At 35.9% G+C, this 16,683-nt stretch overlaps 1 protein-coding gene across 4 annotated transcripts in view; it reads left to right on the top strand.

The window, feature by feature from the left end:
• Positions 1-16,608, top strand: part of vcla (vinculin a) — a 52,791-nt gene extending 36,183 nt beyond the window's left edge. For 2 of the 4 annotated variants that reach the window (XM_042336715.1, XM_042336714.1), the window contains 10 exons: positions 121-249; positions 1,102-1,251; positions 2,149-2,257; positions 2,998-3,300; positions 4,001-4,125; positions 4,658-4,843; positions 7,925-8,143; positions 11,863-12,066; positions 12,292-12,396; positions 13,200-16,608. In XM_042336715.1, coding sequence (XP_042192649.1) covers positions 121-249; positions 1,102-1,251; positions 2,149-2,257; positions 2,998-3,300; positions 4,001-4,125; positions 4,658-4,843; positions 7,925-8,143; positions 11,863-12,066; positions 12,292-12,396; positions 13,200-13,346 — 1,677 coding nt within the window. In that variant the 3' untranslated portion in view covers positions 13,347-16,608. The remainder of the gene's footprint in view (positions 1-120; positions 250-1,101; positions 1,252-2,148; positions 2,258-2,997; positions 3,301-4,000; positions 4,126-4,657; positions 4,844-7,924; positions 8,144-11,862; positions 12,067-12,291; positions 12,397-13,199) is intronic. The other 2 variants (XM_007898682.2, XM_007898681.2) reach the window with 1 other exon arrangement.
• Positions 16,609-16,683: the final 75 nt, after the last annotated feature.

Raw genomic sequence — 16,683 nt, 5'->3', positions numbered from 1 at the left:
AACCTAAATCCTACTAACCTCAACTATGTTGACCATACAATTGCCACTGTACCATCTGTTCTCATTTCATTTTTCGAACATAAAGTAGAAATGCTGTTCTCAATTTTACTCTCCCTTCAGGATCTGAAAGGCAAAATGCAAGAGGTTATGACCCAGGAAGTATCAGATGTTTTCAGTGACACTACAACTCCCATCAAATTGCTTGCAGTAGCAGCTACTGCTCCTCCAGATGCACCCAATAGGGAAGAGGTGAGTAAGAGTATTGAGTTTCTAATTCATAAACATCTTCATATTTATTCAAAAGGCAATGACTAATCAGGTTTCAGGTGTGTCAGAAGACCTTGAATATGCAATACCTAATGTTTAGCCTTTATTGTTCAAAGTTAAAATAAAGAGCCCAAGAAGAGCAGATAATTTCAAACTCTGGCTTATTACGAAAAGAACTACTATTAGGTAATTTAAAAACTATATTTGAGTTTGCTTTTTCTGATAAAATATTTAGATGGTTAAGTTAAATACTTTTGTGCATAATCTCAACTGATTACCTGAACTTGTTCTATGAAAAGTGACAAATTATTATACATGAAGACAACCAGTGGGATGTTGTTTTCCACCCACAATCCTGCACCTGACTGAGTTTCCAGTTCCAGCCATGTCACGATGGGAGGCATCTTTCACATGGGCAAGATAACAATAACAACTTGCACTTACATAGCCCCCTCCACGCTGGGTAGCGTCTCAGAGCGCTTAACAAGCCAGGGGGAGTGGGGACGTGGCCATAAGCACAGTCAAAGAGGAAAGTTTTCAGGCGGGACTTGAGAGAGGGGAAAAAAATAACCATTTTTGACATACTTTGTTCCCTGCATTTTTGAAGACCTTGGTTACCAATCCACACTCTTGGGCATAGTTTGAAGAAAACAGGAAAATGTTGTGGGGGGCAAAGATTGTATCTTACCCTTAAATAAAAATACATATGGACATTATCAAACTTTAATGAGGAACGGAACTAGAAAAAAACTAGACTTGTGTTAATATCTGATTAATGGGGTAATCAATGTTTGCTTGTACCTGTAGTTAACTTTCTGCATGCTGTTCTTCCAGGTGTTTGTGGAAAGGGCAGCTCATTTTGAGAACCATGCTGCTAAACTTGGAGCTACAGCAGAGAAAGCGGCTGCTGTTGGAGCTGCCAATAAAAGTACAGTGGAATGTATACAGACAGCTGTGAAGTCAGCTAGAGAGCTAACGCCACAGGTAGATAGATGTTTAAATGCATGTTTAATCAACACTGTTGAAGATTGTATCCTGTAAAGGATACCCTGTTACATTTCCTATTACACGATTATTTTAGCAACAGTGCTGCAAGGAGTGCTGCAAACTCATGACTTTGACCAACTATATCTCATTGATTCTAGAAAATATTAGTCTGTGAACTGAGAGAACTTTTTTCAATAATATCCATCCTACAGAATAATTGGCATGACAAATGACAAATTATCAAGTCACTTAAATAAAATCATATATGTTTTGAAACTCAATGCCTTTTTTATTTTTAAACATTCTGCCTCTCATGAAAGCATTTGACTCCTACTTTCTTTCTTGGGAGCTGCGTGCTTTCCAGGACCTCACAAAAGCCCCAGGCTGTTCGACTGCTAGCGGCATTAGAGATGATGACCTCATGTTAACATCATCTTGGAATGAGTCACTGAATAGCAATTGGGAGCGGGAATCCTGATTAACTTTTCTTCACTCTCACCTAAGATGCTGAGACTATTTGAAGGCCCCCTCATCACCTACCCAGCTGAGATGAACTAGTTTAGCATAAACTGGGCTCTACTTAGTCTTTTTTTGTTTAGTGCTGACTGTGGTGGCACTGCCTTTACCCACTGGATTGTTGGAGATGCTTGTTGTTCATTTTAAACTTTTAATTCTTCCACCACTATTCATGTTTTCCAGCTAGTACAAACGCAAAATACACACCTTACATAAATTAAACTGGGAAAAGGTAAAGTACTGTAAGATCCACTCAAGCTTCTACAGTCTTCAAATTTGGAATCTTGACAATATCTTTTATGCAATTTAGTGGAATACGTTCGGTTTGAAGACCAGTAAAATATACATTTTGTAACTGTGGGTGATTTAATTGTGTAGGTTGTTTCAGCCGCTCGGATTTTGCTGAGTAATCCCGGTAACCAAGCTGCTCATGAACATTTTGAGACGATGAAGAACCAATGGATTGATAATGTTGAAAAAATGACAGGTAAGCAAAAGCATCTCCAAACTATCCACCAGTTACTGAAATATTTGTGGGAAAGAAAACCCTATTGAATTCGGCTGTTTAATCTCTTTGATGCTGAATGTCTCTGGATTGGTGTAAAAATACACTTTCTATTTCAAATGTCAAACAGGTTTGACATAGGTACACATCGAGGCCTTCAGCTGAAAATAGGTGTTGAGATCATTGAGTGTTAATTTCAACTACTTTTGATTGCACTATGTGCAGAAAGCTTAAGCACAGATTGTGTTCAGCCTTGACAAAAATAGAGATGGGAAGTAATACATGTGAGATCAACAGAATGCCTTATAATTGACAGATATTACATCAGTTATTATTTTTGTTTCTTTTCACATATTAATCGTACCTTTCCCCATTCTGGGGGGTGATTTGAACTCTCTTTTGAGATTGAAGTACTTGCCTTTTCATGGAAATTTGCTGATGGTTTCTCCTTGTTCCCAAGCACTATGGAGATTGTAACTCTGAGCTCTCAGTCCACCATTCTGTGACAAGACGCAATGGTGCATTACACTGCAGTGTTTCCAGTTTTGACTATTTGCCTGATTGGAGTAAGATTGACATTTGGGTGCTGTCACTGAAATTACTTTAATGAAGTTGAACATTAGGCCTATTTAAAGCATTCATTGTAGTGACTTCAATGTATCCATTGATTTGAATTGACACATCAGTATTATGAAATAATAATTCATTTCTGTGCTGTTTAGGTTTAGTGGATGAAGCTATTGATACAAGGTCTCTGTTGGACGCCTCTGAGGAAGCCATTAAGAAAGATATTGACAAGTGCAAAGTAGCCATGGCCAATGTGCAACCTCAAATGCTGGTTGCTGGGGCAACTAGCATTGCACGTCGTGCAAACAGGATCCTGCTGGTTGCCAAGAAGGAGGTCGAGAACTCTGAAGACCCCAAGTTCCGTGAATCAGTGAAGGCAGCATCAGATGAACTCAGCAAAACAATCTCACCTATGGTCATGGATGCTAAAGCTGTCGCTGGAAATATTTCAGATCCTGGTAAAACACATTGGCATAAATAGTTAATTTTATATTTGTTTTATATTATTAAATTGGTGATTTGGGATTATCTGGCTGCATTACTGAATAAAATCAAGAGCAACAGATTTAAGTTCATTACCTCTGACATTGCAGATAAGGTTCAATTTTATGTAATTTAAAGATGTTAAGTGGTACACTGGATTAGTGGCATTAAACATTTGTTCTTGAGGTGCATAGAACAATTTAAAGAATTAACATCCTGTTTGCTCTGTAACAGCAATGCCCTGTATTTGGTGTTTTGATATAGTTTTGTTAACTTCAGATAGAAATTTTTGTTTGCATTCTGTTTTTATGTTTCATGAGTTAGCTAACAAAATCCAGCAATTCACTCCTAAAATCAATTTTTTTTAACAAGTAATCAAAATGATTGGGATGGGACAATGAAAAAGCATGTCAGAGTTTGTACCGTTATCAGAGATCAGGAATATTTATGTGCCCTCGTGTTGTTGAAAATGTTTTACCATCCTTAAGTGTGATTCCATCGTCACCTTTAAAAGACGATAGTGTTGATCAACATAAATGGCAGAATGTGATAATTTGATAGTCTTTAAGTATCGATTAAATCCTTTCCTTTGGAATTGTGCATTATTTCAAAACGTAGGCTTCATTTCTGGTATTGCTTATTTTATATTGTTCTCTTACCTGTGACACCGTGTAGGTCTGCAGAAAGGCTTCCTGGACTCAGGATACCGAATATTAAGTGCTGTGGCAAAGGTTCGAGAAGCTTTCCAGCCTCAGGAGCCAGACTTCCCTCCTCCACCTCCTGATCTGGAACAACTCAGTGTATGTCATGATTTAATATTTTCACGTAGCAACAGACAATTGACATTTGTTTTAGTCTGTTTTAAGAAACGTTGCTATAAATAGTTAACAAAAAGTTATTGTTAAGTTTTACCAGAACTTTTGAGAAAACATCTGTAGTTCAACAAAGGACTTCAATTATCTGTAGAATTCACAGAAATAAATCATCTGGATAGTTACAGTTGGAAATATCCTTTGCATTCCTATTAAAAGAACTGTTTACAGTATTGTGTTTGGGGCACATTTTATAACAGATATCAAAGGCAATTTAAAAATATTTTCTTTTAGAAAGTCACTTTTATAATACAGGAACTAAAAATGAGTGTTTGAAACAGTAGTTAGGATAAACATGGCAAAATAAGTTTTCTGCAAATAAAGGTCTTTCTGGAAGCATTGACTGGGTAGCTGGTAACTATGGGCAGGCCTGCCCTGAGTTGATAATTTCAATTATAGTAAAGCCTTTTGATTTATAAATTTAAAATATGTCGGCTTGAACATAGTATTTTTTTGGCAGGTGAACGATGAGGCTGCCCCTCCCAAACCACCACTTCCACTGGGTGAGGTTCCTCCACCACGGCCACCACCCCCTGAGGAAAAAGATGAGGAATTCCCTGAAGAGAAAGCAGGCGAGATAGTGAATCAGCCGATGATGGTGGCTGCTAGGCAGTTGCACGAGGAAGCCAGGAAATGGTCCAGCAAGGTAAGGGTTTAAATGGTTGTAAATGGTCAGCACCTTGGGACGTCCTCGTGACATGAAAGGCGCTAGACAAATATAATTTGTTGTTGTCGGGCAAAATATGAAGCGTGTTCTAAGGCTTGAGAGGTTTAACCTTTTTAGCTGTTGTAGTGTGTTGAATGTGAATTACCTTCTATGTTTTCATTTTAGTTTCTTGCTACACCATCATTGTTCATTCAAAACACTCATGTGGAGATGTTATCTGAAGTATTTCCTGTTTTGGCAAAATTGTCTTCTATTTGAATGATGATTTTATTTATTCCCCAGAGTTGACTTATTTTATGTTATCATAGGAAGAATGGTTTTACATGATTGTTGCTCTCCTACCTCTAGATGATGATAGTTGAAATTTTGGTTCCACACAGAAAGATTTTATGATATCAATCAAAGATGGGTGAATACATTATAGCCTGTATTTGTCAGGCAGGGGTATATACTGAGTTCAAATATCAAGTGCACAATTATTCTTTTTGTATAAAATGGTCCATTTTTTAAAATCAAAATGCATAAAGTCCAGATATTTTGAGTATAATTAAGTCCTGATCACTAAATAAAAAGATAAATTGCATGTCCCGGGGTACTGGTCTCCCGATGTACAATGGTTCTTGAATGGTACTAAAGAGTTCTTGGAGTTGCCTGGTTGTTTTGTTCCCTTATTTGGCTTGCAATTCAATCAGATTGATACTGCCAGTGGTTGTGAAAAGCCTGCAGCCCAAGTTCGACTATCCATGTTGAAGTAAATCTTATAATAGTGGGAAAGAAAAGCAATAAAAAGGTCTTCTCAGAATTAGAATTTCTTTTGATGCGTATGAGAAAGCATTTTTCTGTTCCAGAAAATGCAAAAACATTGACCCAAACCTATCCTAAGATATAAATAAGAGCAGGATTTTATCAAAACATTAAGATAAACAATTTAGTAAAAAAAAAGTTCAAAATGCATGACACCCTCTTTATAGTTTTCCAGAAAGCTTGCATTCTATCTGTACTAAAGTTATTGTCGGAGAAAAGGATAATTCTGCTAACTATTTATTCTCATTATGCTGCAGCACATTATGTTGTTTATCCGGTGCCTAGGGTAGGGTGTAGGTGAGTGATAATGTAGGGGAAGTAAACTAATATTGTGCCATGTTAAGTTGCATGTAACATTTTTAAAAAAAAAACAAATGTGAGAGTTACTTTGTAAAATCATAAGTTAAACTGAGTTTGACACAATATGAGAAGAGTGCATTCTAATTGAACAGTGCTGATGAAGTTTGCATTTAATTGGGGTAGGCGATGAAATTGTCTGTTTTCCTTCTCCCTTTTCCCCCTGGTCCTCAGGATGACCAGCTTAGTACTAATATTAAAATTATTGATCTTTGACTTAAAGTAACATTACTTTTTCTCAGATTAGTTTCTCATGCTATACCTACCAATTTTCTCCAGCTGAAAGTGGTTAGAAATAGGTTCTTCATTTTGAATGAATGGATTGTTCAGTTTTTTTTCCATAAATGGGATCTTTTTACATTTGAAAAACAGATATTTCACATTCCTGGATAGCGTTTGCTCAAGTGACATGACTGACTAGAGTAATAAGCTTAGATTTAATATAGCATTTTATCATATTGATAGGTCTCTGAAAGCTTCACAGATTTTTCTGGAAAGAGTAGTGACTATATTTGTAAGTGAATGTGGAAGCAATGTCCCAGAAATAACCATGAAGTGAATGATCAAATTTGTATCTGGGATATTGTCTGGCAGGACATCAGGAGAAACTCCTTTCTCATTTCGAATAATGCATGGAATATTTTTTTTAAAATCAGCCTGTTAGACATCAAAGAACACGCAGATAGGACCTGAGTTTATGCCATCCAAAGACAGCATTGTTGACCATGCAGCAATGTTCCAGATCTGCATTGGAGTGCCATTCTCACCTATGAGCACTAGTATAATTGATATCTAGCTGTATAGAAGCAAGGTACTCGCATGTTTTCAGCTCTGTCCAGATAAATAAGATTTTTAGGTAAAACTTGCTTAAAGCTTTCCTGTTCTTTCTTGAATTTATTTTCATCACTTCATGCTAACTCTAAAGTTGCCTTTCTCATTCGTCAACGTGGAGGCTTTTTACTCCTCAATAATCTTTAGTTTAATAGACTATAATTTTAATTGCATCCAGATTTTAATTAATGCCTTCCATTACATTACACTGAATTTCATTCTGGTTATAACATTCGCCCATAATTCCTATTTCCCTCTGACCATTTATGCTCCCTAACCTATATTATCTTTGCTTTCTGTTCCGTTATGGGTATCAGCTGTGGTAATCCCTTCTGTGATCCATCCTCTCCTGTATACTATCCACTTTCTTGGAGCTCACAATTATTTCTTTGCTCAAGCGTCTTTTTAATTTTAGTTTCCTCCATGTAGTGCCTGCACCTTATTAGGCAATGCAAAAATGCCAATCCCTATGCTTGGTCTGTTCAGTATCCTCCTGTTCTATCATGTGTGAAGGCCAGTCAGTAAGTGTGCAGAAAGGTGATGCTGCTTACTTGCACTTCCTATTTATCAAGCCAGCAGTAAGTTTAGCCATCATATAATAAAATAAGAATAATCCTTACATTTGATATAGCACCTTTCGTATTGGGAGGACATCCCAAAGACCTTCAGAGGATAGAGTGACTAGGTATTTTTCAGGAATACAGGAGCTAATTTTGTACACAACAGTGACTCACAACATCTGTTAAGTGAAAGACCAATTTTATGTTGGGGATTGTTGGCCAGGTCACTGAGAGAAACTCCCTTCTGTTTTTGATCTGTGCTATAGGATCTTTAATGTTTACCTGCATTGGCAGATGTGGGCCCTGGTTTACAGTCTCATATAAATTATCAGCTGTTATTCCCATCTTGATTTTCCCTGAACCCGCTAGTGTTTTGTGTTTTCCTTCCCTACAGATCAAGAAGATATCTGGTTACTAAATCAATTCAGTTCCCATCCATCTCTTGTCTTTCTCACTAACTCTCTCACTGTCTTTCTATCCCCTCCTCTGCACTCACTGCCATTTAAAGCCTGATGTGACAGATGAGGCTAATGAAGCTGTTGATGTAGATGTGTATGATGATGATGATGATGATGATGACGATGATGTTGAGTTGACTCTTCCCTCTGACAATGAAGATGAGTACGAGCCTGAGCTTCTTTTAATGCCTACAAATCAGCCTGTTAACCAGCCAATTCTGGCCGCTGCTCAGGCCTTGCATCGAGAAGCAAGAAAGTGGTCCAGTAAGGTACTCGTCAGTTTTCCCCCTGCGATTGGTGCCTGTGCATCCAGTCATTCAGAACATTGACCCATTTGCATCACTGTCGACCTTGCTGGGATTCATGATCCTTTAGTTAAAAGGTTTGTCTGCACTTCTTGACAGAACTGAGATTGGCTTCACAAGTTCCTCATCAATGTCAGTAGTCAATTTAAGAGGTAACTTTGCCAATTGGGAGGCATTTTGCAAACTGAGTGTACCAAGGTCTCTATGGTTGACATTGAATCTGATGAGTCTTCATCACCTGTGAAGCCATGGATTACAGTTTCTTGATGACTTCCGGATTGCAAATTATTGTAACTATTTCATGAAGTCATTTCATTTGTCTCTGCTGCATTAACACCTCTTTTCCCCTCCCCCACCAAAAAACCACCCAAGGCTCCGGTAAAATATAACTGTTGCTGATAGCAAAAGGACTGGCTTGCTCTAACAGTAATTGTGAAAGGAAGATTGTCTGCAGAAAAATATTAATTACTTTTTGTTATATGAAATGCTCTGTAGCCTTAGGGCTTCAAGAATGGCGAGAAACTGAGTGGAAAAACAGTGTTTTACAATATTAATATTGGGGCAGCTTCAAAATAGACCTAGAATACAATGGTACATTATCAGATTAACACCCATTCCAAAATTTTAACACAAAATTACTCTCACAAAAATTTATTACACAAATAAATAGTTTTAAAACTTTGGACAAAGTGTGATATTACTGAAATTTTAAATTTGAATCTAGTGGTAAAGTGTAAGATTTTAACTTGGACGAAATTTCAGTACCAAATAATACTGTTCTAGTGAAAACTCAGTTGCACTTTATCTTTATTCAAACGGTTATATGTGGCAGAGTGGATATTAAAGTCCACTTTATCACTGAGGTCACAAAACTGATTTAATTGTACTTTCCCTTATTCTTTTGTGTAGTAGCCCTCAGAAGTCGAGAAATTGGCATATTTATCACATGAAATGAAATTGCTGGCAAAGTCACCCAAAGTCTGAATAATAAATGCACTGAAATTAATGGAATTTAATCCTGTTATTGTATAAAGCTTGTTCTGCTGAAAAGTAGTTCCTAAATAAGTGGGAAATACTTTTAACTGCAGTTAGAGAATCTGCCTTCTGAAATGCTTTTCATGATTTATATCCTATTTTCTGTTCCCTTCCCCTCCAGAAATATTGTACTGAGAAATATAGAGTAATTCCTAAGAGAGGAAAGCTCTTTTGTGTACAAACAAAGCAGACTCTATCTTTTCTAGTTGGAAAAGGCCCACCTCGAGAAAGTATTTGAGCCAATTTATAGCCAGCTGCTATTGGCTTATCACACTAAAATGTAAATTTAAATGAGAAGGCAGTGGGTACCCATTAGGTCAAATGGCAGTCAGCCAGAGACCCATTGGTTCAATTCACAATCAAGTGTTTCTTTTCTAGCTGGAATACAAGAAACTGACGCGGTAGCTATGAATGGGCTTTTTTTTCTTGCATAAAACATTTCTTTCCCCATGATAATTCAGTGCTGTATTTCCATCTGCTCCCTACCCCGCAGCAAATTGATTAATTCTTAATTTGTTGCTGAATCTGCTTAATTTTATACAATTTCTGAACATCAATTCAAATAATTCAAGAGAGCGATTCAAATTACGTATGTGTTTGATGTTATGAAATAATAGGTAGCAAAGGGAGAATCCAACTCTAGCATTTTAGTCCAAATGTGGACAAAATTATAACAGACCTTCTTCCTTTATATATCTCAGCAGTACTAACAAAACACTTTTATTGTTTATGCCATCAAATAAAGTTCAGCTTTTAAATATTGCTTGAATGCTAACCAACTTACTTACCCGAGTGTATTGTTATCAAATACTTTTTTTAAAATTGGAAGATATATTTGTGTTTTAAGAGCCATTTGAAAAGATTATATGTGCTTGTTGCACTTCTTGTTGTGCATGTTTGAATGCTTGTTTCTGATGTCTATTTTTGTTCCGTGATAGTTTGTAATGGGTTGATTATAATATTTTAAATTACCTTATATTTAAGATTATTGTTACCTTATTTTTAAAACTTTTACCAGTAAAGTGGTTTGGGAGTTGCAACACTCTTGCTCCAGAAGATTTAAAAAAATGCATTTTTATGGTGGGAATATCAATTTCTCTTTATCACAAACCTTCAATAGCAATAATTTCACTAACATGTCTTCTAATAGCAAGATTATTTAGTTTCATCCAGTGGATGTCAAATATATTCATATTCTTTGAGAACAAAATAAGTTTGTGCTCGTCCCAATAGTGTAAGACGGAGCCATACATTCCAGTCAGGACAACACTAAAATTAGTTTTAGCATCATCGTGTGCTAGCAAGAGGAAGAATTAGCCAAGATTCCTGATCACAATCCTGCGCCACCTGCTGGAAAATTGACACTTGTATGGACATTGCGTTGAGAACAGAATTGGGCTCATCTTTGTAGCTCTACATAGCTGAATACACTGACAACACTCTGTGTGTGCTGAGAGTAACACAGGAATGGCCACTTGGGCAAATTTCCCCGTGAAACCAAATGCTTTAGGAGAGGCAAAGGAGGAAAATTGGCTAAAAAATAAACTTTCTGTGTTGTCAATATTACCAACCATTTTTGAGTGGGCGAGTTGATCTCATTGAAATCCAGTAAAATTAAATGATGTAGATGAGATAAATTTAAGAAAGCAGGATAGAGGATAAACTGAAATGTAGAACAAATATCAAAATAAATGACTTTAGTGGAGTTATAAGCAAAACCATTGGTGCTATTCAAAGGAAAATGAGATCCTGTGATGAATACACATACTAGAAAGGTAAAATTTTGTGGGCCACATAGCCTTTTGCAATCCTAACTTGTACTCTTATGTTGATTGTATCCTGATAACTTTCAGTCCTACCTCATTCATTTTTATTTCATCACTGTAACAATTATTGGAAAACTAATAAAACACATATTAATTAGCTTGCCTTATTAAACTTTCATTAACCTTCAAGTACATGCACATAGTGCTGTCAATATTTTTAAAAAGTCTTTAATACTTTGGAATTAGTATTTTTGCATCCCAGTAGTGCGATGTATGGTATCTTTGCAATCCTACCTTTTTATGGACCAGTTTGTAGCTTAGTGCCACTGTTTTCAGATATAGTTCTGAAATTACTTTGAACTATTTGAATTTATATAAATTGAGTTGTGTTATTTATGACCACTTAAGTTTTAAAACTTTGGAATTTCTTAAGAGTAATGTTCCATTATCTTTTATCAGTGAACGACATATGCACAGGTGCACAACTTATATTTGGTACCTCCAAAATTAAATAGAATTTGGAGCTTGTTGAAGTCCAGGGTTAATAGTTTGATACTGTCTGGGACACTTTAATCTTTCTATTGAAAACATTAAAATTTAGCTGCATAAAATGTTTAAGGGGGAAGTAAGCTAGTTTTAAAACTTTGAACAAAGGATGATATTACTGACATTTAAAAATACACTATATGCAGAAATTGAGACAGATGATTAAATATCCTAATAATACTCAGTGTAAAATCCTGGGCATAATCGAGAAACCAATTGGGCAAATCACCTAAGATGGAAAGTTCATTTGTACAGTGTATGTGTATGGTTGTTTTAAATTCTTGATATGAAATCGGATTAATATAGCAAATTCTCATTTATGATTTCATTCACCAGGGTAATGATATCATTGGTGCTGCTAAGAGGATGGCCTTGTTGATGGCAGAAATGTCACGATTGGTGCGTGGTGGCAGTGGAACCAAACGTGCCCTTATCCATTGTGCTAAGGACATTGCGAAAGCATCGGATGAAGTGACACGACTGGCAAAGGAAGTTGCCAAGCAGTGTACAGATAAGCGCATCAGAACAAATCTTCTGCAGGTATAGCAATTGAATTGAGGGTTTAAGAATGGAATGAAGGTAATTATGAACTAGTCTGCAGGTGGAGATGGTGGTTTGGGTATTATTATTGTTATTATTATGTTCAACCTTTAGCCTCAAGCCATTTATTTGACATCCATGCTTTTCTGTGAAATTGTATCAAATATCATTGATTTTCTATGTTGGGCTTATTTTCCTTTTGCCCCCCCCCCTCCCCAATCACAGGTGTGTGAACGTATCCCAACCATCAGCACACAACTTAAAATTCTCTCCACTGTCAAAGCCACTATGCTGGGTCGCACAAACATTAGTGATGAGGAGTCTGAACAGGTAAGATGTAAAACATTTTTAACATTGTTAATGCAAAATTAAATATTTTGCACATGTGAAGTGCTATATAAATGCAATTTTTTTTATTGTAATGAATATATATTGAGCCTGTTAAACTAAAAATGTAGTTCAGTTTGTCCATTCTCACAGTTGAGTTGATCCTTCAGTTTATCAAAAAGTGAGTTACTATCAATTTAAACTTGATGGCAACTTGTGAAAGAATCACATGTCCCTTGATAGATTTGACACTGGGTATATTTATTAACCATGGAAGCAAACATATTATTTTCAGGTAAAATGGCTATTGAAGATATAAACTTCCAAAATTTGTGTTGCTCTTGTGTTGAGTAGATCATGTGTGTCAGCCAGGCATAGTGGTAGCACTCTTACCTCTGAGTCAGAAGTTTGTGGACTTAAGCCCCATGTCGGGACTTGGATTGACATTGTCTCAACTGATACTCCAATGTACTGCTAGTGGCGTGTTGCATCATTTGAGGTGCTGTCTTTCGGATAAGACCTTCAACTGAGGTCCCATCTGCCTGTTCAAGTTGATGTTAACGATCCAATAGCACTGTTCAAAAGGAGAAGGGAGTTTCTCCCGGTATCCTGGCAAACAATCCCCTGAATTAAATTGGTCACTCACTCCATGGCTGCTTATGGGACATTGTTGTGAGAAACTGGGTGTCGGGTTTCGCTCACAAAATACAGTCAATCCACTTTACAGTATGTCCTGTGAAGAGCTTTGAGATGTTTCAACAAGGCGCTATGTCACATGTAAGAATTATTATTGTTGTTCTTATCAGGCTACCGAAATGTTGGTTCACAATGCCCAGAATCTGATGCAGTCAGTCAAAGAAACTGTACGAGAAGCAGAGGCTGCTTCTATCAAGATCAGAACAGATGCAGGATTCACCCTCCGTTGGGTACGGAAGACTCCATGGTATCAGTAAACCAACAAGTTTGCAGGTCCCATTCATCTTGGTACAGTATCAAAGAATGGCCCAAAAGAACAAAACGCTCTAGAATTAGAGTGTGGGGTGTGTGACGCAAACCAGAAAAATAGTACTATTTTATTGTTAACATAATTGCTCTAATCTAGAGCATATACTAACAATTTTTTGCTTATTAATTAACAATTAGGATTGGTATATTCATCTTGTGTGGACATTTCTATTGGACTCAGAAAATTTGCAAATATTTTTCACTTCTACAGAAGTCAAAATCGGGTATAGAATTACCAGTTTACCTCTATGGGTGGCTTGAGATTGAATTGTAGTTATTCATCCTGTTTGAAAAATTATGATTGGCATTGGTGGCCTGGGAAAAAGCTTTCACTTTTTTACCTTGTGCTACTCCTTCAACTTGTGCTCACAAATGAAACAAAAATTAATTTAAGTCTTCCTTTAGTACTGGTGATCAAAGTGTAAGCTTATGACTGATGGGCAATTATAACTTAATATGAAGTATGAGTTTTAGCTTTCTTAAAAGCAGGTATATGAATGCAAGCTCTGTACACCATTTTTTGTTACAAAGTTGATCTTCCTCAAACCCTAAAATTTTCTTACATTGCTGAAAGTCATTACACAGAAATAATCTATGCTTGCGGTGGGTGGACCTGGATTGGCATACCATGTAGTTGGGCAGTGTAGCTACTTGGCTGATTCCTAACACTGTACATGTCACCATATTTCAAACTCTTTATTATTTAAGATTATTGCAAATATTATGCCAAAGATTGTGTATTTCCTTTTTGGGAGAACATTTTGGAATGGTTATGCTGAGATAGACATGCTACCTATCATGTAACATGTTCCTGGGGAAGCAAAACTTGCATTGAAATCATTTTGGTTTAATAGCTCCTAAACTGCTACAATTGTGCCACAGTGTGGCCGTGAAGTATAAACAACAAGGTTCAATACTGGGATATAGTGCAGAGCTAATTAAACCTTGAGAACCCCTATTCCAAACTGGAATCACACGTTTTTGTATTATTGTTATTGGTAGATAGTTCACTTCTGTTTTTTTAAATAAGTACAATATTCTCTGGGTCACTTATACTTAGAATTGACATAGATCAGAAATTGTAGTTTGATAACTTGATATTTTTTTGAAAGAAAAATGCCATCTCTGGAACACTGCATTAATAACTTAAAATCTGGACTTCATAAAGAGTGCATTCTAAAAAAATCAATATTTAAAACATTTCAAATCTGTAAAATTCATTTTTATTAAATTTGATTATTTTTCAAAATTAAATTAAACAAAAATCGAAGTTTATCCTAAAATAACAAAAGTTACACTGTAAACTGTAATAAGTTGTTTAAACAAGCTGTTTCTAATTGAAGTTAGGTAGCAGATATTCAATTTAAGACAGAGCACAGGAAATGTCTCATCAATACAGTACTTCTGGGTTTCTGTGCAAAGAAAAAGTAAGTGAAGTCATGGCTAGTGTCAACTTTTTGTTGAGATCATTCAATCATTTCTTGGACTTTTTCTAATGGGAATTGTGAAATTAATGCTATTTAATATAAAGAATATATAACATTGTCACATACAAATTTCACTTAATGTGTTTTATAACGTATCATTTCATTTTGTGTTCAGACACTTTTCATCATAGTTTGAATGAACCAGTATTGTAAAATTGCTTTAATCTGAACTGAGTATGAGTGCATTCAATGAAGTATGATCTATACTGTTCATATATAATAGTTCTAATGGATATAATTTACACATGTTCTACTTATTTGGTGTCCTGGCATATTATAAAATGCGGGAAATATTTTCTTAAATGTTTTTCTTTAAATGCTCTCAGAAATCTTGTAGCATTAGCTGTTCTGTTAAAATTCACTTCTATTCAAAAAAAGTAATTGATGGATTTTTTTGAAAAGAATTTCTAAAAATTAACTTTCTGAACTGTAGAATGGCAGAGGTTGATGCCACTGATTATTTGAGTATTTATACTCCAGCACCCTTAAATGTTCTAAACTGGTAAGTTATGTTCCCAATAATGAACATTTTAATTTGTGGCCTTACTCATTTCGAAAGAATTCAGATGACAATAGGGATTCAAAATGAGATTTTTATACTGTGCTTGCAATTCATCAGGAACGGTGAATATTTATCTTAACACATATCTGACTTTGAAAAGGAGTCAACTTTAAGCATGACTGCAGTTGAAAGTGTAATAGTATTTTAATTGTTTCCTTATGGGGCTTAGTTCTGCATCATGTAAGTTCACCAGCTCACTTTTTTTTGTCTGAAAACTGTAGTTAGGCTTAGTTTAATTATATAATGTTGGCTACACATATGCGCATTCTACCATCTTTCAATCGCATGGAGTCTGTTCAATTTGATCCATTGCAAGTGATAAATAAGCTGACAATGGTTCTCTACTGCTTGCTACCTTCTATTACTTTCAGCACATCTGCTGGCTTGTGTCATCTAACTGCACCTTGGCCGGTTTCACTCGATTCTAGAAACAAGGGAGTAATGAAACTACATGTAACTACTTGATCTTTGTGCGAAGGGGTAAATGCATGACTTTACTACAGCTTGAATGTAAATATAAACTCCTAACTGCTGTTGAAGCAGAATTGAAGCCCAATCATGAAGTCATTCCTTTTTGTATTATTCTTCTCTTGCTAGTTGAGAACACTTCTTTTGAGCAGTTTACTAATTTGGCCACTTGGACAACGTCTTAAAAATTATGTGTAAAAGCTCTATAGATTTGCAAATTATGACTTATTCACTACATGTACAAAGTCATTCAATGGTGGAATTAGTGGATTAAACGACTGTCCATTTGGACACTGCTCTTCCATTACATAATTTACTCATAATTAGCAGGAGAAAGATGTACTGATAACTAGTGGCCGCAAATAAGTGATCAGAGGAAAAACAAATATTCTGTAACTGGAATAGAAGCAAAACAATGTAACCAAAGGAATTATCAGTGTTTTGTTTCTCTTAAAGAAACTACCCAATTTTACAATGGGAGAATCATGAAATATCTACTTTGTTCTTTTGGCAGTTACAGAACTCATTTATAATTGAGTTATTTTGGTCAGTGCGTGCGTGGAATTTTGTTGTGGTTGACAGGAAACTGAAACCATCATTGGGAGTATTTCATTGGTTCTACTTCAGTTAAAGTGCAGTTAGTAGTTGCATTATCAGTATCTGCAATTTTTAAAATAAAGTATTTTATAACTTTTTGATGTTTTTTTTTCTTTTTCCATTGATCCACCATTTATCTCTTAGAGGTAACACATTTAAAATTGCTGCTTC

Source organism: Callorhinchus milii, unplaced genomic scaffold (genome assembly GCF_018977255.1).
Source record: "Callorhinchus milii isolate IMCB2004 unplaced genomic scaffold, IMCB_Cmil_1.0 Scaffold7, whole genome shotgun sequence".
Taxonomy (NCBI): domain Eukaryota; kingdom Metazoa; phylum Chordata; class Chondrichthyes; order Chimaeriformes; family Callorhinchidae; genus Callorhinchus; species Callorhinchus milii.
This window is presented reverse-complemented; position numbering and strand designations above follow the sequence as displayed.